Source organism: Hyperolius riggenbachi, chromosome 11, assembly GCF_040937935.1.
Source record: "Hyperolius riggenbachi isolate aHypRig1 chromosome 11, aHypRig1.pri, whole genome shotgun sequence".
Taxonomy (NCBI): domain Eukaryota; kingdom Metazoa; phylum Chordata; class Amphibia; order Anura; family Hyperoliidae; genus Hyperolius; species Hyperolius riggenbachi.
This window is the reverse complement of record NC_090656.1, coordinates 68,254,170-68,278,444: the sequence shown is the minus strand read 5'-3', so window position 1 is coordinate 68,278,444 and position 24,275 is coordinate 68,254,170. Positions and strand designations below refer to the sequence as shown.

Below are 24,275 nucleotides of genomic sequence, written 5' to 3'. Positions count from 1 at the left end.
GGATTCATTATGAAGAGTAGGTTAAGGGGGTGAAAGCTGAAAAGCAGTTTTTGTTAGGAAGGTGCTTTAGGTAAGCAGGCAGATCTGCTACAGTTGGCGAGTAACCGAAAATAAATGCTCAATCAAACCATTTCTGAAAACATTACATAGCCAATTTAGTAGCAGTAATGTACCAAGTTCGCTATCGGTCAAAGCAAGACGTTTTTGGATATGGATAATACCATTTACTGGCTAACATAAAAGTAAGCTTTCAGCAATCAAGCCATCTTTAGACTCTGTTACTGTATGCTGGGACAGCATTTGAAGAAAGATTTATTAGCTGAAATCTTACTATTCATTTTTTTTAAGTTGGCAAATAAATTGTGCCAGTGGCCAGTCCTTCCACTCTGATTCCACATATACTCCCCCTGTACAGCTTTAGAAATAAACATGCTTGCTCTAAGCTTCCTCCTTTTGACACATTTGTCATCTGACACATTTCAGACTCAACTGAGCACTCAACAAGTAATGCATTTGTCTGGTTTTACTGAAGGTTTTATGCTGTTGGAGATGTTGCTATGAGCAGAGATTTAAAGGACAACTGAAGTGAGAAATATATGGAGGCTGCCATATTTTTTTTTTTTTTTTTTTTTTATACAATACTAATTGCCTGCCCGGCAGTCCTGCTGGTCTAGTAGAATGCAGAAGTGTCTGAATAATGCCAGAAACAAGCATGAAGCTAATCTTTCAGATCTGACAATAAGGTCAGAAACACCTGGTCTGCTGCATGCTTGTTCAGGGTGTATGGCTAAAAGTATTAGAGACAGAAGATTAGCAGGATAGCCAGGCAACTGGTATTGCTTAAAAGGAAATAAATATGGCAGCCTCCATATCTCTCTTGCTTCAGTTGCCCTTTAACTAGCTAACTAACTAGACTATCATTTGATCAGCTCGTAAGTCACATGTATGCTCTTTTATATGGCCTGTTGGGTGGCTGAGTGGTGGGAGAGGGGTAGGTGAGCTTATACCAAGTTACCAAAGTAGGATGCCTGGTACCTTCAACATAGTTCCTAGAATCTCCCACCTTTCCCTGGTCCCTGATTGGGTGCTATGAACAGAGCCGGGACAAGGTCCTCCAGCACCCAAGGCTGAGTCACCAAAGTGTGCCCCTCCATCCCTGCCACCCCAGCCGCCACACACTGATTGCTATTAGACTAAGAGGCGCCACAGGGCCCACAACCTCCCCAACACCTTAATATCTAGTTATCTGGCTTGCAGTCACTGCCATGTATCCCCTTTTCTTATTTCTTTCTGCTTCAAACACAATTAGGAATGACAGCTGAATGAATTCTGCGCCCCCTCCTACACTGCTCCCTGAGGCTGGAGCCTCTCCAGCCTATGCCTCGGCCCGGCCCTGGCTATGAACAAGGCATCATAAGATAGCCCGTTGAGCTACCTACATTTTTACAAATATCACTTTATTTGTTACCATTGGAACCAAGATAATGGTCCAAGTTGGTGGTGAATTTGCATTTCACTTAAATTTTAATGGCAAAACTAGCTAAGAGGACAGGTGTAATTTAATGCTGTAAACTTTGTGACTATAGAACATTACTGAACATTGTTTGAGAAGCAGATGTAGTGTAAGATTCTTATGTGTTAGTTTACAGTATATTTTATATTATTATCATAATTGCAGCTATTTTCTGAGATCATTCCATCTTTCAACAGCCACACACAACTTACCAATCTATACTTGTCTATCATGCATGAGTTTTCATTTTCTGCATGCTGTTTCCTTTCTACTTTTATTGTTTTGTTTTTTCTAAACTTCAGATGCAAGTTGCTGAAAACACAGATAGATCGAAAGTACTTTGGGAGAATTCTAACACATAACACAGAACAGAATATCAAATGCCAGAAGTGGTTGTTATGTCACATTTTTCTGTGATTATCTTAATCAACCCACTATCTACCTTTTTGGAAGCGTGTTAGAGGGTACCTAAGGTGACATGTGACAAATTGTGATACACATATTTATGTACAGTCACAATCCTTTATAGAACTAGGCTGTCTTCCTTTTTTTTTCTCACTGTAAGGTTTATGAATGTAGGGCTGTTAATTATGTGCAGTTGGACTTGAGTTGGAGTGCAAGGGAAAGCACTTTTTAGAATTAGAGCTATAAATTATGTTGTTTATTTCATCAGTTTATTGCTTTAATTGCTTCTCATGAGCTTGCATTAATTAGTATTCATTCTGGTACTATTGTACAGAGAACCTTTGAACTCATGCATTTAAAATTGGAAGTCCCTACTGCTCTCTAGTTTTATTTTCAGCTGCATGGCTGCAAGTTCATCAACCAACAAAGTTCAGAAACTGCTCTTGAATTTCCATCTTGGTTCATCTCCAAAGGCTATTATTAGTGTGTGTCAGTCTAACAGCCGGATTCTCTGGAAGTTCATTATAAAGCAACATGCAAAGTGAGACTTTCTTGATTACCTGTCTAATGACCACACTGGGGGGCAGAGCAGAAAATTCCATAGGGGAGATCTCACCAGCAGAACCCCTGTGATACTTAATTGACATGATTGGGTCATTCAGCCCAACGGCATTCAACCAGCACTAAAATATTCCTTTTAAATTCCCTTGGCTTTTAAAATGGACCTGCCAGTTGAAGCCAGAGTACTTATTTGATTATTTGCCTTATTTTTCTTGGGAGATCCTTGTGTTTTTGTCATGCTAACGCTGCAGCTTCAAGGACCACTATAGCAAAAAATGAGACATTGTAATACCCCCATATGCAACCACAAAATAACAGCAGAATAAAATCTTTTACACATTTTGCATGAAAAAAATGATCATAAATGCTACTCTTAATGTTTGAGAGCTTAAAGCAAAACTGAACTGAAAAATAAGTCAAAATCATCATACACACTTCATACATTTCCTCCCACGTAGTCTACTCTTCAACCGCATTCTCCTGTCTCCTACGTCACTGTGATTAATGGGATTCTCTGTCCTTAATTAAAAAAATGACAATGACGCTATAACCGTATCCGTATCAACTGTTCGTTAACCTGTAATATTACCCAATTGAGCCATAGGGAAGCATGAACATTACCTTGCACATCAGTTGTCCTATCAGTTATAGCTGACAGCAACTGATATAGTGGAAAATGATCCTAAGACTTCCAGGTCTCTGCTCATATTGTCGCAGCAAATTTCCTTATCCCAACAATTCAATGTGTGGTTGAAATAAAGTGTTGTGTGTATGTATTCTGTCTGCCTGCTCCTAAAATCACAGAAGCATGTCTTTTTTTTTTGGAAGGGTGACCAAAGATCTTTAAAGAGTCTTTGCAGATGCATTAGGTCATCCATGATCTTGTCTTTGTTGAGGTTATCAGGGAATCCCTGAACTTTCCCTGTTCTTAGATTCCTTTATGGTCCATGCTCTCCTTCCTGCTATTTGTCCTGTCTTTAAAACGTTTCCCCTGTGTCGTATATTCCTAATTCTTTGATGATAAATAGAGACACATTTTAGCTTAAAATATTTTTGCAGCATACTTTCCAAAACCATACCTTCGGACACACTAAGAGCATATCCTCAGCTATGACCTGCCACACCTTCACTTACACCGCCACAGTTTTCTTAATGCCCCAAGACACTTCATAGCACAACATCAGCACCACATCTCCAGTCACATGAACTCCACTTCTTCCATCACTTTCTGTCTCTCTACTTCTTTGTCCTTTAGTCATGCCTCCAGACATTCCATAAGTCCCATTACCACTACACCTCAAGTCATGCCCCCCATCTTACTTCTGATATCACCATACCTGCAATCCACACCACTGTCACCAAACCTCCAGTTCTGCCCTCACCACACCTCTTACTGTGCTCCCTCCACTGCTCTATGCCTGTCTGGATCAAATTACTTCTCTTTTCACAAACTGTAGCACAGAGAAAAGACAGGGAAACTGCAGAAGCCTATCTTATCGTGTCTGTTTGCTATAATTCTTATTTCAGATGACTGCCTCTCTGCCTAGATTAGATCACACGAACTTGAGGGGTGGAGTTATGACATCAATCTCCCAGCACCCCTTGTACCTATAGTTTGGAAAGAAAGAAACTGCCCGGGCCCAATTTCACACTGGGGGCAGGGATTTCAAGTTTATATGTGGAATACGGACCCTGGGGGTGAGAAAATCACATGGGTGATTTTATATATCTTGGCATCTTATTAGGTTTAAAGCAAACTGTGATTTATAACCGGTTCAGCGCCGCAGTGCCGAAAATCTCATGCATCCGAGCAACGTTCACCTCCCATTCATTCGCCTATAACTTTATTGCTACTTATCACAATGAATTGATCTATAGCTTGTTTTTTCCGCCACCAATTAGGCTTTCTGTGGGTGATACATTTTGCTAAGAGCCACTTTACTGTAAATGCATTTTAACAGGAAGAATAAGAAAAAAACGGAAAAAATTCATTATTTCTCAGTTTTTGGCCATTATAGTTTGAAATTAATATACGCTACCGTAATTAAAACGCATGTATTTTATTTGCCCATCTGTCCCGGTTATTACACCATTTAAACGATGTCCCTATCACAATTGATGGTGCCGATATTTCATTTAGAAATAAAGGAGCATTTTTTCAATTTGCGTCCATCACTATTTATAAGCTTATAATTTTAAATAATATAATAACATATTCTCTTGACATGCATATTTAAAAAGTTCAGACCCTTGGGTAACTATTTATGTTGTTTTTGTTTTTTTTTTAATTGTTTTTTTGTTTTGTTTTTTAATAAAAAAAGTGTATGTGGGTAATTTTTGGTGTGGGAGGGAAACTGCTAATTTTAAATGTAAAATAATGTTTTTTTTTAATCAAAAATGTATGTGGGTGCAGTTTACTATTTGGCCACAAGATGGCCACAGTGAAAAAAGTCCTAGATGCGAACCAGCTCGCATCTAGGAACTAAAATGCTGAGGAGTTGTTTCCTGGGGGCAGAAATACCGCGCTCTCTGGAGAGAAAGCGTTGGTATTTCTGCAGGGAAGTTAGATCGGTGAATGGGAATTATATTCCCATTCACTGATCGGGGGGCTAGCGGCGGGCAGCGGGAGCGCGCGCGGGGGCGCGCCCGATCGTGCGCACGAGCCGGCGGCAGCACTAGTGCCTATCTGGACGAGGAAGCTCGTCCAGATAGGCCGAACTGGATAATGTAGGTACTATTTAATTAATATTAGCATGGGTTCGGGGGGGGGGGGTGTACTCATACACTTGACTCATAAATCATGCGCTCGACCAAATGATTCACTTGTTTTGTGAATCAACCCCTGTGTATGAGTAAACCCTTAGATTCAACACTGGGCATTGGTCCCTGCTTGCCTCTGGTGAGAAAGGATAACCTTTTCATCTATGAGAATAAGGCACTGCAATGTCTTTCACTGATGCCCGTCTGTCCTCCCTTCCTGTGTAGCACACATTTCATTTGAATAATTTATATTCTAAAATGAAGAAAATACATCTTGACATTAAATGTGCCAAAAGCTTTTCACACAACTAATGCAAAAGGAGGAAAAAAACTCAATGCAAGATGTTAATCTGTCTTCTTACACGATTAAAACTCTTGTACTTAAAGCTGCTATGATTTTAATATTTCAAGGTGAGGATGACAGTTTTGAAAGAATCTCCGATTATAGCAATGTACCAAAGTAAAGTACACACAGTACAGTGAGGAAGAAGAAAAAAAAAGATTTTGTCGCATCAGTCCATTATGAGGAAATGGTTTTAGAACTTTCACTTACAGCAGCAGTAGGTGTGTCATGACTTCAAAACTGTTTATTGTCCACCTAATGCCAACCCCTTCCCTGGAGCAATGTCCACGCATAATGAAACATAGAAAGGAAGGTTTAATGGCAGAATGGCTGTGCTCCTCCTACTACCCTTTTGTGGCATATTCTGAACTCTTCTGTGCCAATCCCACATTGTTGTGTCCTTAAACCACCCCCCCACCCATTGTAGCCCGCCACCCACAAATGGGGATAATGGTAAAAATGTCCTCGGCTTTTTTCCAGTAGGAGGTTAAAGAAGGATCTAAGTGGCAAGCGCATAATGCCCATTTTCATTAGATAGTGCAGATGGGGACACAATGACAAAGCAAAAACACTTCTGTGAGCCCTGAGCCCAATGAGCTTAGACCGTGCAGACAAAGGATAAAGATAGCTATAAATACTTCTCTAAAACATAAAAAAGTGAGGCAAATGTGCTGTCCATATAAATATAGTTCATAGGGGGACACACAGTAAGCAAAGCTAAAATGGAGAGCAGAAAACTCTCACAGAAAATTATATTTCAGGGTCAAGAGTAGGGATGGTTAGAAATGCCCAGTTATGATTCCAACAGAATTTTGCCTTTCGATAAACATTTTCCCAATTTCCTCAGAAATTGGAGTTTCCAATGTTTTTCTTTTTTTGTCAATAAATGTAGTTCATTGTTATATATGTATGTGTATATATGTATATATGTATGTATGTATGTATGTATGTATGTGTATATATATATGTATGTATGTATATATGTATGTGTATATATATATGTATGTATGTATATATATATATATATAATTTTTTTTTTCCAGAGACAGCTATTTTTTGTGGATGTACGCTATTGTGCGGTTTCCAATTGGCCTAAAATGTTTGCGTCTCGGTAATGCCGTATTGTTGCAGAAATCCGATTTCTACATATCAATTTCTGCTATGAAAAGCTGATTGCCGATCTGAAACTCGTAAATAAGAATTCCGCCAAAATCGGAAGCTCATCCCTAGTCAAGAGTACAAACACCGCTTCTTGGCTTGCTGGACGCTGATTTGATATAGAATAGTGGTCACATGGCCTCTGCTCTCTGTTCCTAAAGTTCAGTGTAAAAAGATTTACACTACTTTTGGTTAACTGGTCTGGAGAGGTACATTTTCCTGGCGAGAGTGAATTAGCTTTTTATGAAACTTTTTTTGCTCATCACTAGTAGACACACTTCATTTCCCTTTGACACCCTCATTTCAGATGGCTTGATACTGTGTGTACTGGATGAATCGAAATAAAAGACAGGGTTGGGACATGATTGTCCTAAAATGCTTAGTAATAGTCTCTCACTTTGGTATGACAATTTGTAAGGCATTTGTCATACTGAAAGGTGGGGAGGTTGTTTATGTAACAAATTCTCACTTTTGTTATTAATGATAATAAATCAAAAAAACTTGGCATAATGAGGAGACAAATGAAAAATCACAGCTCTTTTTATAGCTGTTTTCCAGTCTTACCTCTTGTTGTTTCATGCAGCTGCTAACTAACTAGAACTGTGCATTGCCTCCTTTCCCAGTCTACTTTCATTTTAGTAAACAGAGCAGTAGGAGCTTTTTCGAACCAGTCGAACACCATGTACATTAAGGCAGCAGACACTGGTACCACTTTGCACTCTGCCTCCAGATCTAGACAGTAAAGGTTGCCACACTGACTATTTCAGTATGAGCCTCATGCAGGCTGAATTGTGGTCACAGAGCACAGTCTTAGTTTAATAGCAACAGTATTACATGAAGAATTTAAACACCTTTGGAATATTTCGCAATATTTCAAGTTACTGTTTTAAGAAGAATGTCACCTTGTCAGTAGTGGCACTGGACCTTCAATGCACTGATGTGTCATGGTGGGGGGTGCAGCATTGTGGGCAGAGACTGTTTTAGGCAAAACCAGGAAGCCCCCGATTATCAAAAGAATTATGCACGTTGCACACACACCACAACCACTGCACTAAGCCATTGCTCACACAAAGCTACCACACACAACTTTGCCAGCCATAGTAAGTTACCCTCCACAACTGCAACCGCAATCCACACTAAGCCACCACCTACATTAAGCTGCTACCCACCGATGCTTCTGGGTCCATGCATATTTACAATCTTTGGTTAGTATGTAGGATGCTTTTGAAATGATACTAGTCAAAATACTTGTGATACAAAAGATGACAGTTGCCAGGTTATCATGGTGATCTCTCAGCTTCTGTGTCAGTGCATACTTACAATGGAGATTAGTATTATAGATGGGACCCTTAAGCAAAAATAAATGTGTAATCCCTTATATTTTGTACCATACTGACCATAAACGTGTGACCTCTACAGTGCCTGGCTTGTGGGACCCCTAAGGAGCTTGGGGCCCTTGGCAATTGCCCAGTTTGACCCTATGGAAGCACTGGTCCTAAATAGTGGAACAACTCCAATCAAAGCTAGAAAAGTTTGGAGCTACTTCATCTCTAGACTCTGTCTTGTACTATTGTCTATTTTTTTTTTTTTTTTTTTTTTAAAAACAACAAACTTACTAAAGAACATTTTTATGTTTTCCAGCAATCATCAAAACTGCACTTCCTAATATGGATCGTGAAGCCAGAGAGGAATATCTTGTCGTCATTCAAGCCAAGGACATGGGTGGCCACATGGGAGGACTTTCTGGAACTACAACAGTCACCGTTACCCTCACAGATGTCAATGACAACCCTCCAAAATTTGCAATGAGTAAGTAAATGTTGCGTTCAGCCAATGTTTGAAATGTTTCACTGTGTGAAGAGAGATGTACTTTGTCTAGCAGGGAAGGCTATAGACTTGTGTTTGTTCTGTTATCCTGTTTTATAACACTACAACCAGATGATTTTTTTTTTCTTTGGGTGACACCTTTTACCTTTTTAAACAACTTTTCCTAAACAGTCCTTGGAAATGGTTGGTGCACTTTACAGTAGTAGTAATAGAACATTTATTAAGTAGTGCTAAAGCATCATCCTATGTTGGTTACAAGATCATAATAAACCATCTTGGAGGGTGGGGAGGAGGGGGAGGCACCACTCACACTACAGGGAACATACAGTATACCGTATAAGTCTTCTTGTGGGAGAGCTGCTGAAGTCTACATATTAGACAAAGACGATGATACCAGGCTTGAACTGTAGCATGCGCACACCATGTACTAGTTCATGTCAGCACTGGAATACACACACTGTTTACCTTGCTGAATGTCACCACCCTACTCGTGGAATACAGAGAACTCTGCTTTAAACATGAATGTCCATTTAGGGTGAGGCTTTAGCCTGCTATTCAACAGCTAACAGCAGTGCATTTGGTACAGGGCATTGTTATTCCTCCTCTCTCCATCATGTGTATTGCCACTTAAGTATATTGTCTTGTGTTTCATGGGATGGTTGATGGTTTTACATGTATGGTGTGATGTGTATGTGTTGCACAGGCAGAAGCTTGTGTCCCTCGATTTAATCATGTGTGAGGTCCTCTGGGACCATATCCATGCCAGTGTTAAGGATGGGCAGAGAAAAGGAAAAGGAAAATGTGTTCTACTTTATAAACCACACTTTTCCTCAGTCAGTCCCATCAATAAATTTGAGCTGAGCCAAGAATATATGAGGACTTCTGCCCTTGATGACTGGAGTTTGACAATCCTGATCTATACTTTTGAAGATGACATTATTATTCATGCATGACATACTTCAGAAAACATGTGTGAGAAAACACATGATAAAATGTGTTGTGTGTGAAAAAGACCGAACCCTTTAATGGATAAATGAATATCAGTTATAAGAAGATCAGAAGCATCAGATTACTTACCCCTACATTCATTAATTTTCTCCAACAAATGTACTGGCAATGGCAAGTATTTCCCCAAAGCTGTTTGTGTCTGTAGAATAATAACGGATTAGTGGAGTGATGTTAGTGGCACCTATGTTATGCCAGCTATCATTCTGCAGTGACAGACATCTAATTCATGTTAGAGTACCTAGTGATGGGGGAATGCCTGATTAAAAGGGTGCAAAATAGGAGTAGTAGAATATCACTTCATTCATACAGAAGGTTTCAATATTTACTAATATTTATGACCTAACCTCTCCCTACATTCACACAGAACCCTCCTCTGGGGGCGCCTAAGCTTAACACCCCAGTGGGCGCTTAGCCCTAGCCCTGCTCTTTTGGATACCTAATCATTATATTAGTAGTAGACTAATATTTTAATTTACTGATATTCTACTACTTCATTCATTTAGTAAAATATTTACTGATATTTTACTATAACCTAACCTCTCCTTACTCTCACACAGAATCTTCCCCTGGTGGTGCCTTACCTTAACCCTACCCTGGTGAGTGCCTAACCTTCACCAGTTCCCCCACAGTGGGTGCCTAACCTTAACCACTCACCTGGTGGGCAACTAACCTTAATCCCCTTTAGTGGGAAACTTACTTAAACACCCCCACACACACCTAACCTCATGCCCGCTAGTGTGCCCATCCTTTAACAGGACACCTGTTGCACCCTTTTTAACTGCTCCGGGAGAGAGAGGTCTCCTTGTAGAAATACTTTAAGCAGGACCTACCATTTTTATTCTAGTCTCAGGGCTACAGAAGGATAGGAGAACTTACCTTCTTAAGCTCACATATTTATTAATGAAAAGAACATGGCTGTATGTTGAAATCCATCTATCACAATCTCCCCACTGCCTAAGCACTCTGTGAAAGTTCTGATGTAGGAACTGGCATCTGTGCTGCAGTCTTCATTAATACGCCCAACATGCAGAGTTTTGTGTCTGTAGCTGAAAGAGAATGTCTCTTTGGACCTGCTGTTCATTTTATGTGAAGCCTGAAGTATTTGATATTCAGCGCATGCTTTTATATTAAAATATAATAAATATTTATATCCATAAATTATAATGATATTGGGATCCGCCAAGGAGTTCAATGATTATAAAATCATATATCTTATCAATGCAGATTGTCACTTTAGCCTGAGATGAATCCTGATATCTTTAATAATATCTAGCATAAGGCACATTATTCCTTGGTGAAACACTAAAATCATATTAATACAAGCTAAATAGCTGAGTTTATATATTGTGACCTTGTATGCCAACTGTCTTATACACTCCCCCCCCCCCCTCCTACCCACATGTAGCCCCTTTTCTATGAACACCCTCTTCTCCCCTCTTCCACATATAACAACAACCCCACATATGAAATGCATAACAACCTTTTACTGTGCAGCCCCTTTACATATAATACAACTATTTCCCTCTGCAATATGTAGCAGCTCCCTCTTCCATGTACAGCAATAGTCCCCATTTCATGGACAGCCACTTCCTTACTGTTATTTGGGTTGAAAAAAGACATATATCCATCAAGTTCAACCAATAAATAAGGTACAATACTAGCCTGCCCTGCAATCTCACATATGCCTCTTGATTCAGAGGAAGGCAAAAACAAAACAAAAAACCTTACAAGACATGGTTCAATTAGCCCCAAAAGGGAACAAAAATTCCTTCCAGACTGATGGCAATCAGATAAAATCCCTGGATCAACACCACGGCGCATTACCTAGTAATTATAGCCATGGGTGTATTTCAATGCAAGGAAGACACCCATGGATATAATTACTGGGTAATGATTGCCATCTGGAGTCAGGAAGGAGTTTTTTTTTCCCTTTTGGGGCTAATCGGACCATGCATTCAATTGGCAGGGACCCCCTCTCCTTCCATTGACATCTTACCTACATTATTGCTGTACCAAGGCCTTAGTGAGAATCTGGCCATACTATAGGTGCCCCCAGTCCTCACAATGCAATTTCAAGCAGAAAAAGGAGTGTCTACACATGCAAGCCAAGGGAAGAGAACCTGAGAACCTATAAGACTGCATGCAACCCCCCCCCCCCCTAAAAAAAAGTGAGCAAGCACTTGTAGGTCATTGAGAGCAAGGTGTAGGGTGGATGCAAAGAACGGGCGCCAGGGAAACTTGGGGCGCAGGTAAACTTCTGATAGTATTAGATTGGTACATTTACTAATCTTCTACTATTTACAGTGTTAATTTTTCAAAGTAAAATATTGGTAAATGATACCAATATTTTACTACAGCTAAACCTAATCCTACTTTCACACAGAACCTTCCCCCTGACGTGTAATTTTAAGCAGCCCTCCCCCACACACACCACCTTCCTGGTGCTTAGCTTTAGCCACCCCCCACCCCCACACTCTGCACAAACCCCCATCCTGACACCTAACCTTAACCATCAAGTCCCTTTCCCACACGAAGCACCTTCCTGATGCCTAACCTTAACCATCCCTGCCCCCTTCCTGAACAAACCCTCTTCCTGACATTACTGGGTGCCCAAACCCAGCGCAAACTGCTGCTGCAAAAAAAAAAAAAATAAATAGCCCCGACCCAGGGCACCCAAATTTCCCCTAGGGCCCTGGCTTGACACTAATTTGCCACCCAATTTAACTGATACCCGGTGGACTTGCATATACCCATTATGTATAATTAATTTAAGAGCGTGTTCTGTGCTAAATGCATATAAAAACCCATCAGAACTTCTATTAATATACTGTATACGTTGAATTACAGTATATAGTGCCATCCTCTTCCAGAAGCACTGTGCTATAGACCAGGGGTCCCCAACCTTTTCCGGCCCGGGGACCACTTTCTGACCAAATTTTTCTCCGGGGCCCGGGGGGAGGGTCTCGGGGGCGGCGGTTGCGCGCGCGACCTAGTGGACAGTGTCGTTCGCAGCGGGTTACGGGGGGTAGGGTGCGACGGCATAGCTAGCATAGTTGCCCCAGTATAGGGAGTTTAGTTGCCCCAGTATAAGGAGTTTAGTTGCCCCAGTGTGGCTAGTATAGTGCCCCAGTATAGCTAGTATAGTGACCAGTATAGCTAATATATTGTCCAGTATGGGTAGGTAGTGCCCCAGTATGGCTAGCATAGTGCCCAGTATAGCTAGTATAGTGCCCCAGTATAGCTAGTATCGTGCCCCAGCCCCCAGCATGGCTAGTATAGTGCCCAGCATGGCTAGTATAGTGCCCAGCATGGCTAGTATACTGCCCCAGTATGGCTTGTATAGTGCCCAGCATGGCTAGTATAGTGCCCAGCATGGCTAGTATAGTGCCCCAGTATGGCTAGTATAGTGCCCAGCATGGCTAGTATAGTGCCCAGCATGGCTAGTATAGTGCCCCAGCATGGCTAGTATAGTGCCCAAGCATGGCTAGTATAGTGCCCCAGTATGGCTAGTATAGTGCCCAGCATGGCTAGTATAGTGCCCAGCATGGCTAGTATAGGGCCCAGCATGGCTAGTATAGTGCCCCAGTATGGCTAGTATAGTGCCCAGCATGGCTAGCATAGTGCCCAGCATGGCTAGTATAGTGCCCCAGCATGGCTAGTATAGTGCCCCAGTATGGCTAGTATAGTGCCCCAGCATGGCTAGTATAGTGCCCCGCATGGCTAGTATAGTGCCCCGCATGGCTAGTATAGTGCCCCAGTATGGCTAGTATAGTGCCCAGCATGGCTAGTATAGTGCCCAGTATGGCTAGTATAGTGCCCCAGTATGGCTAGTATAGTGCCCAGTATGGCTAGTATAGTGCCCCAGTATGGCTAGTATAGTGCCCAGCATGGCTAGTATAGTGTCCAGCATGGCTAGTATAGTGCCCAGCATGGCTAGTATAGTGCCCAAGCATGGCTAGTATAGTGCCCCAGTATGGCTAGTATAGTGCCCCAGTATGGCTAGTATAGTGCCCCAGTATGGCTAGTATAGTGCCCAGCATGGCTAGTATAGTGCCCCAGTATGGCTAGTATAGTGCCCAGCATGGCTAGTATAGTGCCCCAGTATGGCTAGTATAGTGCCCAGCATGGCTAGTATAGTGCCCAGCTATAGCTAGTAAAGTGCCCAGCTATAGCTAGTAAGGTGCCCAGTCTGTCATCTCCACCCCCCCCCCCCGCCGCTACCATGGAAACTGCTTCCCCGCCTCCTTCCCTCCTACAGCAGCGCGTCTTTGCTGATATTATCGGAGATGCTGGATGAAGGAGAGCGGCGCCTGGGGGGGAATCCGGAAGCAGCCGCCGCTCATAAGGTAACAGGACAGGAGCCGCGGGGGGAGATGACAGACCCCTGCTATAGACCATAGGTTCACAACGTGTGGTACGCGTACCCCAGGGGGTACTTCTGATGGTTCCAGGGGGTACTCGGGCTTGATATACTTAACCAAGAATAACAAATTTAGAGTTTTAGAAAATGATAAATCTTATTTAAACAACACCAAATCAGTATTTTAGCTAATTAAAAGCAATACTAAATGCTTGGAAATTGTTTAGAACCAATTATAATGTACTGCGATTAAATATATATTTGTCAAAGGGTACTTGTGATAATGTTTACTATGCCAGCAGGGCTGGAGCTACCATAGGAAAAAATGGGCAATTGCCCCAGGGCCCCAGAGCCTGTAGGGGCCCCCAAGTTGTCCCTCCCCATCTTAACTGTTGCTCCCCAGGGACTCTGCAGAGTCTGTTAAGTTGGGAGGTGATTGGGGGAGGGTCAGCAGCCAGCTCAGGGGCCCAGGAGGAAAATTTAGCTGCAACAAAGGGCCTCTAATGATGCTTTTTGGTCGGGGGGTGTCTGTTGGGGGGCCCCAGGCTAATTTTGCCCTAGGGCCCAATTGTTACTTGAACCGGCCCTGTATGCCAGGGGGCACTTGGTGAGTACAGGGTTTAAAAATGGGTACATATCAATAAAATGTTGAGAAACCCTGCTATAGACCATACATAGTACATACAGCTGCACAAACAAGACTGAGATAATGCACAGATAAATAAAACTGTAAACCGTAAACTACATAAAAGTGGAATAAAGATATTTATACAGCAGCACTGCAAACATTAGGATATAGAAGGGATCTGGGGATTTATCTGGACATTCTGTAATGCTGAAGGTGATCACAATTTCTGAATGAGTCTAAAAAAAGTACAATATTGATGTGTGCATGGTCAGCACAATAGAATAAAAGTGACTGATGGGTATGGACTGTGATGAATACAGGCAGACAGACATTGACAGGCACTCAGAGCAATGCTGATGGATGCAGACTGAGAAAGATAGACACTGGCTGACAGATTAAGATGATTATAGATAGAGTCTGATTGGTTACATTTTATTATTTTCTGAGTTTTTTTTCTCCACTTGCTGTCCTTTAGGAATGTATGCCTTTATTTACTAAGGCTCTTCAAGATAAAAAAAGAACCACTCTAACCTATTCCCCATTTTACCCCTGACCATTTGTACTCCTTGCTAGATAAACTAAAAACATACTACCACTAGGTAAATGTATTGTACAGTAACCCCCCCCCCCCCCCTCCCCACATCCCTTTAGAATGTAAACTTACAAGGGCAGGGCTCTCTAACTATTTTTTTGTCTAGGAATCTGTTATTCATTTTGTGACTTGCAATTTGTCATACACTTTATTCATCATGTTACATTTGTCACTGTGGCTACCAATTCTGTATTTCGTACCAGTGTCTATATTTTTTTGTGTACACCATTGTCTATATTATTATGTACCCCATGATTGTTTCTTACTTTATACAGCACTACAGAATATGTCGCTGCTTTCTAAATGAATACAAATAAGTGATCCTACAAACTTAAGGAGGCCACTAATGGTCCAATTTCTAGCAAAAAATCGTTCGAGCGATCAGAAATTCTGATCGGATTGGTTGTAAATATTCTCAGTTGATGGGCACAATCGATAACGAATGATTATAAAAACAATCGTCCAATTGAATTTTCCTCTAACCAAAATTTGGATTTTCTTGTTGGTCGTGATAGATCGGAAGCAATGATTGGTTAGTTGATGGTGTAGTGAACGATTTTTCGTCCGATCAGAATTTCTGATCGCTTGAACGATTTTTCACTAGAAATTAGACTGTTAGTGGCCACCTTTAGTGTAGATTAAAAAAATAAAAATAAATAGTTTTCTTTGGGTGGATTTGGGGCCTTCACCTAGGTTATATTGAATACTACAAAAGCAACACTGTCATACGCTTCCTGGATCTACAAAACTGTCTTCCTGTGTTTGTCAAATGCTGCCTGGATATACTTATCAGCAGTATGTGAGCCATGCAATCTTCTTAGAAGGCAGATTATCAAGGCTTTCCAGATTCTACCATAAGTCCTGCTATTGGATGTCTGAGTATGAAATGAGACTCCTTTTGAAATTGAACAAAGATTTTTTTTTCTTTGAAAAGAATACCCATAGATGTTATAAAGTATATAGTATTATAATGAATGCCTAATCTCTGGAGAATACCCACCTGCACAGGGGATAAATGGTTAACAAGGTTTGGTGGAAGGAGGTCCCTCTTTTTTATGTAATTTAAAAAATAAAAACATTTTGCATTCAACTGCTGCTTGCTTAGGTGATTAGATGTTAATGTGAAAGAGGACCCAAGGCGAGAAGGATATGGAAGCTGCCATATTTATTTACTTTTAAATGAAAATAGTTGCCTGGATGTCCTGTTGACCCTCTGCCTCTAATACTTTAAAGGAGAACTGTAGTGAGAGTTATATGGAGGCTGCCATATTTATTTCCTTTTAAGCAATACTAGTTGCCTGGCAGCCCTGCTGAGCTATTTGCCTGCAGTAGTGTCTGAATCACATCAGAAACAAGCATGCAGCTAATCTGGTCAGATCTGACAATAATGTCAGAAACACCTGAGCTGCTGCATGCTTGTTCAGGGTCTATGGCTAAATGTATTAGAGGCAGAGAATCCGCAGGTTAGCCAAGCAACTGGTATTTCTTAAAAGGAAATAAATATGGCAGCCTCCATACACCTCTCACTACAGTTCTCCTTTAAAGGGCCACTATCATGAAAATTGGAATATTTAAAATACATGTAAACACATACAAATAAGAAGTATGTTTTTTCCAGAGTAAAGGACCACTTAGTGGTCCTTTAAGCCATATACCCTGGCAACATAGTGGTCCTTTAAGCCATATACCCTGAACAAACAGATGTGACAAATCTAACAAGATTAGCTGTGTGCTTGTTTCAGGAGTGTGATTCAGACACTACTACAGCCACACAGATCGGCAGGACTGCCAGGCAACTGGTTTTGTTTAAAAGGAAATAAATATGGCAGCCTCCATAGGTCTCACAACTCAGGTTCCTTTTAAACACAATAACATGTTAAACACAATAAAAAGCTACAACAAATATTTTGAAAGGAAAAACATAGCCTTTATTTAAGAACCAAATGAAATGGTAGGTGTCATTTTAAGTCTTTGTAAATTAAGTACATTACTATAAACACAGCAAATCTTCCCAAATTCTTGACAAGTAAATGGCCAGACAAAATTGGCTGGCCTAAAAATTGCAAATTTTCTGGAGATGTCTCTGGCAAGAATAATTTGGGGAGAAGAACAATAGTTGGGCAGTTGATTTATCTGTCTATGATTGGCTGGTCCCAATCATGTGAGCATGCCTCAATTGTGCTTACTCTACAGTACAGATTGGGCAGTGATATGCAAATAATTTGAGCTTGGATGCCAAATTAATGCAAATTGGATGTAGTTTTGAATCAGGTCAATTACATTCAACTGGATTTGACCCAGTTCCAAGTTGCATGCAATTTACATTACATTTGTATACAAGCCAATATTGTTTGTATCTTACTGACTGCCTCTACCCTCCTGACCAGGCAATGTGAGCTGTACAGACATATTATAATAAAACAGTCATGTGCTACTTTGTGAATTCTTCCTGTAGGAAGAAGAATAAATAATGTTATTTCAAGAGCCAATGTCAGCTTTGCACAGTACAGAGGAAATACCCATAGGAAATACTATAGCTAAGAGTGCAAAGGGACCAGGTGACTCCCAGTCCCAGCATGTCCCATGCTTTTTGGTGTATTACTTCCTGTGGCAGTCATTTGTTCCTTTTTTCTTCATCCATGAAGACTGTCCATTTATATGCATTTGTTGCTATTCTCCTGATCTCACTCCAGGTCTTTCTCATCTTTCTGATTTTTTCTTCCACTGATTATGTCCATGTTTTTTGAGGCCTTCCCCCTTTTTCTTGATCCCTGTGGATTGCATTCTAAGGCTATTCTTTTTATAGAATCCTCTCCCTCCCTGAGGAGTGTGTGGCCTATCCAACCCCACTTCCTTTTCCTTAATTGAATTTCTATTGGTAGTTGGTCAGTGTTTTTCCACAGCATTGATAAATGTATATTGTCATTCATTGGGGGTTGGGGAAGGGGGGGGGGGTCTGAATAGATGAATATTCATCCTCATATACCTGTGCTTTGGGTCCCTTAATTTGAACACTGTCTTTAAATCTGATTATATGATAAGTATATGAAAGAGAATATCTATTTATTTTCAGTCTTTTCATATAAAACAGAATAAGTGCAGAGTACTTTCCATTAACTACAGAAATTTCTTGCGAGCGCTCAACTTAGCCTCTCCAATTTTATAGATGAGCCTAGCTAGAATTCTGTGGTCATATTATGACTTTGATATCTCCACTTCAGTTTCATATTAAATATGCATTATCTCAGAAGACAAAGGATGCAGTCATTTTGAATATTACTTTGGGGTAAGATAACAGCTGCGGGGTCTGCACAAACAGTCCCTTGTACAACAAATATTAACATACTCAAGGAGAAAAGAATTACCATATCTGAAGCGTTCGGGTCCTTCACCATCAGATTCAAAGAGGTTGTTTTTTCTTACTGAATAACAAAAATATTGGATCTCAAAAACGTTTCAACTGAGTTCAAGGTGAATTCAGAATGGTAGGCGTCATGTTAGAGGTCAATAAACTCTATTCCTTGTTTTTTTATTTACTACTACCAGTGATATAAAACTGATGTGCATTGTTACTGCATCTTAATAGCAATATTTATAAAATATATTGGCTACTAAAAGTATAGATTTATTATTGATTGCTTTTGCTACATTGGTATTAAATATTTAAAGTTTATTTCTTTATGTTCTTTGTATATGAAATATGACATTTTGTGTATGAATGTTTTTATATACAGTAAATTCCCCATAATCCGGTACTAGTGGGAATTGACTGATGTTGGATAAGTGTAGCTTCTGGTTGATTTAGAATTGCTAGCAGATCCGCAAAATGCTAGCAGAGTTTGAAACGCTTTTTCTTCTTTTTCTGTAGCGTTTCAGCTAGCGTTTTGCGGTTTTGTGTAGCTGTTTTGGTGTAGTAGATTTAATATATTGTTACAGTAAAGCTGTTACTGAACATCTTCTGTAACAAAACCGCCGGCAAAACCGCTCTGAACAGGCGTTTTTCAGAGCGGTTTGCGTTTTTCCTATACTTAACATTGAGGCAGAAACGCATCCACAATCCAAAAAATGCCTTACCCCGGGAGTATGCGTTTCTGAAAAACGCCTCCCGCTCTGGTGTGCACCAGCCCATTGAAATACATTACCCAAGCGTATCCACAGCCGCAAGCGGATCGCAAAACGCAGCCGAACCGCTCTGGTGTGCACTAGGCCTATGTGCAGTCTTAACTGGTTAATACTTCTTATCAGGCTCTCCATTCCCTGAAAGAAGCACCACAATGATGTATAGTAGAATGTAATACATTATTCTGGAGCCCCAATTTAATTATCCTGCTTTTGCATCAGAAACACTTTTTATAGCAAGATATTACTGTATATTGGCATTTAACCCCACCCTTCCAGTGATGTTTAACCTAGACTATGCAACTTCCTGCCCCAGGGCACTTTGGGAGATTGGGAGACCAGGGCCCATATGCAATTCACTTTTTCATCCGAGTTTTCTCCTAGGTGATATTTTCACAACTTGTAAATAAAATGCATTTTAACCACTTAAGCCCAACTGGACGAGATTTCTCGTCCAGTTGGGCTGCGCGCACTCCCGCGGGTCGCGCGCACTCCCGCGGGCCCCCCCGTGCGCGCCCCCGCTGCTGGCCGCTAGCCCACCAATCAGTGAAAGGGATTATAAATCCCTTTCGCTGATCGGACTCCCCCGGAGAAAAGCCGACAGCGTCTCTTCAGATGCTGCGGCTTTTCTGAGCTCTGGGCTCCTTTCTTCTGCCTGGGAGCGAGATCGATCGCTCCCAGGACTTTTTGATTCTGGTCATCTTGTGGCCAAATAGCAAATTACACCCGAAAAAAAAAATTCAAATTAAACATATAAATATATTAAAAAAAACCTTGTTTACCTCCCACACCAAAAAATACCCACATACAAGTTTAAATTAAAAAAAAAAAATTACAATAAAAAAAAAAAAAACCATTAATAGTTACCTAAGGGTCTGAACTTTTTAAATATGCATGTCAAAGGAGTATATCAATATGATTTAATAAATTATGGGCTTCTAAACAGTGATGGACGCAAAACGGAAAAATGCACCTTTATTTCCAAATAAAATATTGTCGCCATACATTGTGATAGGGGCATAATTTTAACGGTGAAATACCCGGGGCATATGGGCAAATACAATACGTGAGTTTTAATTATGGAGGCATGTATTATTTTAAAACTATAATGGCTGAAAACTGAGAAATAATGAATTTTTTCCATTTTTTTCTTATTCTTCCTGTTAAAATGCATTTACAGTAAAGGGGCTCTTAGCTCTTAGCAAAATATACCACCCACAAAAAGCCTAATTGGTGGCGGAAAAAACAAGATATAGATCAATTAATTGTGATGAGTAGTGATAAAGTTATTGGCAAATGAATGGGGGGTGAAAGTTGTTCGGATGTAAAAAAATTTCAACCCTTCGGGCTTAAGTGGTTAAATCACCAGTGAGCAAGACAAAACTCTAAATCATTTTGATAGTAGTTTTTCAATTACTTTTTGGTACATTTTCAATTGGAAAATGCTAAAAACTTATTTTAAATACAAGGTGAAAAATTATCTCCTAGAAGAAAACTTAGGAGAAAAAGTTAATGCATATGGGCCCAGGTGTTTTTTCTGTTCACTTCAGAACACAACTACTTAAAGATCGTATCACGCCAATGGGCGTGACCACGGCGGCAGCCCCGGGACCCCCTAACACCAATTGGCATCAAGTCCTGGGGCCTGCTTTTGCAGGAGATCGCGCGCAGGCTACGCGCACATCTCCTGCTTGGTAGGCGGAGCCCTGCTCCGCCTTCAGTCTCTCAGCGGTGATCGCTGCTCGGAGACTGTTAGACGTCTTTTTACTTCGTACAGTGCTGTGATCCACAGCAGCGCTGTACTGGAGACAGCTGTCCCCCTGGGGCACAAGAGAGCGACCGGCTCTCGCAGGCTGAAGCCTATGACAGCCAATCACCGTAATTGGCTGGTGGGGGGTGGGAGGGAGGCAGAGGGAGAAAAAAAATGTTTCTTTATAAAAAAAATCACTATAAATATTTGTAAAAAAAAAAAAAATAAACAACTGGGGGGCGATCAGACCCCACCAACAGAAAGCTGTGTTAGTGGGGAGAAAAGGGGGGGTGATCACTAGTGTGCTGTGTTGTGCGGCCCTGCAGCTTGGCCTTAAAGCTGCAGGGGCCTATTTTGAAAAAAAAATAGCCTGGTCTTTAGGGGGGTTTAGCACTGTGGTCCTCAAGTGGTTAAGAATGTAAATCGGGGAGAGGAAAGATTTTACAATGGGCAAACATTGACTAAATAATTTATTAATGAATATTGTAAAATATAAGAAATTTGTATATTTACGTTATGTTCAGTAACGTTCCTCTTTAATTAATACCTTCCTCACTCTTAACCAGTTTCCATGGAAAACCTATCTAGGCTTGTTTGCCATCCTATCTCTGGTATTCTTTTTCTTATTAGATATAGTGTATTCAAACAGACCTTTAAGACTTTTTTTTCCAGAATCACTTACATCACTTACATCACTTTCACTGTACCCAAACTTTCATAGCCTTAGTAACCAGCCTCATATCTACACTTAACTTTTCTATCCGCTATCACTCAGATTCCTAGTGCTAACATCCTGAGGTCCTGTAATAGGCGCCACGGGGCAACAAGGGTCAGGAATCCTTGTGAGAAGGCTTGTTTGGTAACGGTTCTGGTAGTCAGGCAGGTGTAAAGGTTTGACCACAGAACAGGTAGACAGCCAGGAAAGGCTTTGGCAACAAATTGGGCACTTAGACAAGCAGTGGGTTAGATAGATTATCATTGGCAGTTAGGTTCTCAGACAAGCAGAGGTAGGTAGTTAGAGAACCAGATAAGTAGGTACGTAGACAAGGCAGAGGTGACCCACACGACAAGTACTTGGACAGGCCAGGACCAGCATCAGATAACACAGAGCAGATACTAGGCCAAGTCACAGGAGAAGACGCTTAGTATTATAGCCATTTCTGAGTAAGTAACTAGCGAGGGGTTCTCCCCAGGCTAGTGCGAGACCATGCAAGCCAGGATTTCCCCTCATATTCACACCTACGTATTCTAGCACAAGTGCTTATACCAATCAGTGAACAAATGTGTGCACACCAGTTTGGGACCATGTGCATAGGGTCATGACCTGGCATGATTACACACCGGTACATACAAGCTCAGTTGGGCCTGAGCCTTTCCTTCTCTGTTAGGGCTAGTTCACACTACAAGAGCTTTTCTAAGCGCTTTGTGATTTTAAAAGCACAATGTGCTTTTGTAAAAATCCCCCATAGCATTGCATTAGAAAGAGCTTTTTAAAATCACAAGTGCATAAAAAGCTCTTGTAGTGTGATTCAGAAGTTTGACATTTGCACCTCTTTAGTATTCTATAGGACTGGGTAGCATATTGGCATTTTATAGGTAAATAATACTACAGCTACCAATAACAATAATAAAAACTACAATAGCAGCAGCAGCAGCAGCTCTGGAATAAGCTTCTGATGTAAAAAAAAAGTTTAAAGGATTTGAAAAATCGTATTCTCCAGAAACCATTTTACTTTGTCTTTTCAATATGTTTTTCCCCATATCTTTTACATATAAGTATCTTAATGTTATCATTTTGCTGCAGACAAGCTTCCCTGCATGAGTGACAAGCTCTTTTCATGTATATGGTTGAATGATGTCTTTTACATACAGAACAGGTGGACAATTCTCAACAAAAGGCAATTCAGTTTTACTCAGATCCACTTGTGCTGCAAGAACTTTATGAAACTTGAAATAAGTTCAATTGCAATACAACAGAAATGTAAAGCTGAACTCACAGCAATTGTCTAAATAGACACATAGTATGTATAAAATGTTTTAGCAAAATATCTGTAAGTTTGTCCAGCCTGTCCTGGGATTAAGATAATAGCCAATCTTCATTGTACATGTAAAAAGGGCTCCACAGTAATTTGGGTACTGGAAATAGCTGCTATTAGAATATCTGTAAAATAACTGATATTATAATAGTAGGCTCTATGGAATTACGATAGTAAAATACCAGTTATTTTTTACTGATATTTACTATCGCCTAATTTGACCCTATTCTCACTTGAACCCTCCCTCTGTTGATGCCTAACTCTAACCAACCCCCAACCAATTTCTATCCCCCCTAAGTGATCACACCAACTGATTCCTAACCCTAACTGACCCCCCACCACCGCCAATGCCTAACCCTACCTGACCCTCCCCAACTGCTGCCTAACCCTAACTAACTCCCTCAACCAGTTCCTGACACTAATTGTCCCCCCCCCCCCCTCTCCCTGACTCCCTTTTTATGCAATGCCAGAGGCATTGCATTAAGTTTTGAGTAGTGGCTATAACTGAAAATCTAGGCCAATAAAAGTGCTGGGGACACCTGCTATACCTGCTATAGAGCTGCGGATACACAAAATGGGCACCTCGCATCAGAGCCCATACTTCCCTAGTGCCTCCACTGCAGCCTAATTATATATATATATATATATATATATATATATATATATATATATATATATATATATATATATATATATATATTTATATATGTATATATATATATATATATATATAGAGAGAGAGAGAGAGAGAGAGAGAGAGAGAGAGAGAGAGAGAGAGAGAGAGAGAGAGAGAGAGAGAGAGAGAGAGAGAGAGAGAGAGAGAGAGAGAGAGAGAGAGATTGAGAATCATTTATTTTGCCAAGTACAACAGGGTCGGTTATGGTACAGTAACGGCAAAATTGTACAATTTACAAGGTAGCTGGAGCAATAGTAGAGATATACAACTGTCATCATATTACATTACACATTGCACAGTATATATTTACATATGTATACATATGTCATCTTTCTATGAGGGCTCCTATCTTCTCTCCTCCACTGTTATGTTCTTCCTTGACGATGCTGTGACAGTTGTGCCACTATTCTGAACCACATATTCTAAGAATACCACTATGTCCCACCCATTCTAGTAAGAAAAACTATGGCAGGTAATGGATGCAGCTTTGATTAGTAGATCTGTTGCTGTTTTACTTACCACTGAAGATGCAGCAGAAA

The 24,275-nt window shown here is 40.6% G+C and overlaps 1 protein-coding gene across 1 annotated transcript in view; it reads left to right on the top strand.

Moving 5' to 3' along the window:
- CDH8 (cadherin 8) overlaps positions 1-24,275 on the top strand; it is a 635,562-nt gene that overhangs the window by 407,557 nt on the left and 203,730 nt on the right. The window contains exon 5 of the mRNA XM_068259774.1: positions 8,382-8,549. Within this exon, the coding sequence (XP_068115875.1) occupies positions 8,382-8,549 (168 nt within the window). The remainder of the gene's footprint in view (positions 1-8,381; positions 8,550-24,275) is intronic.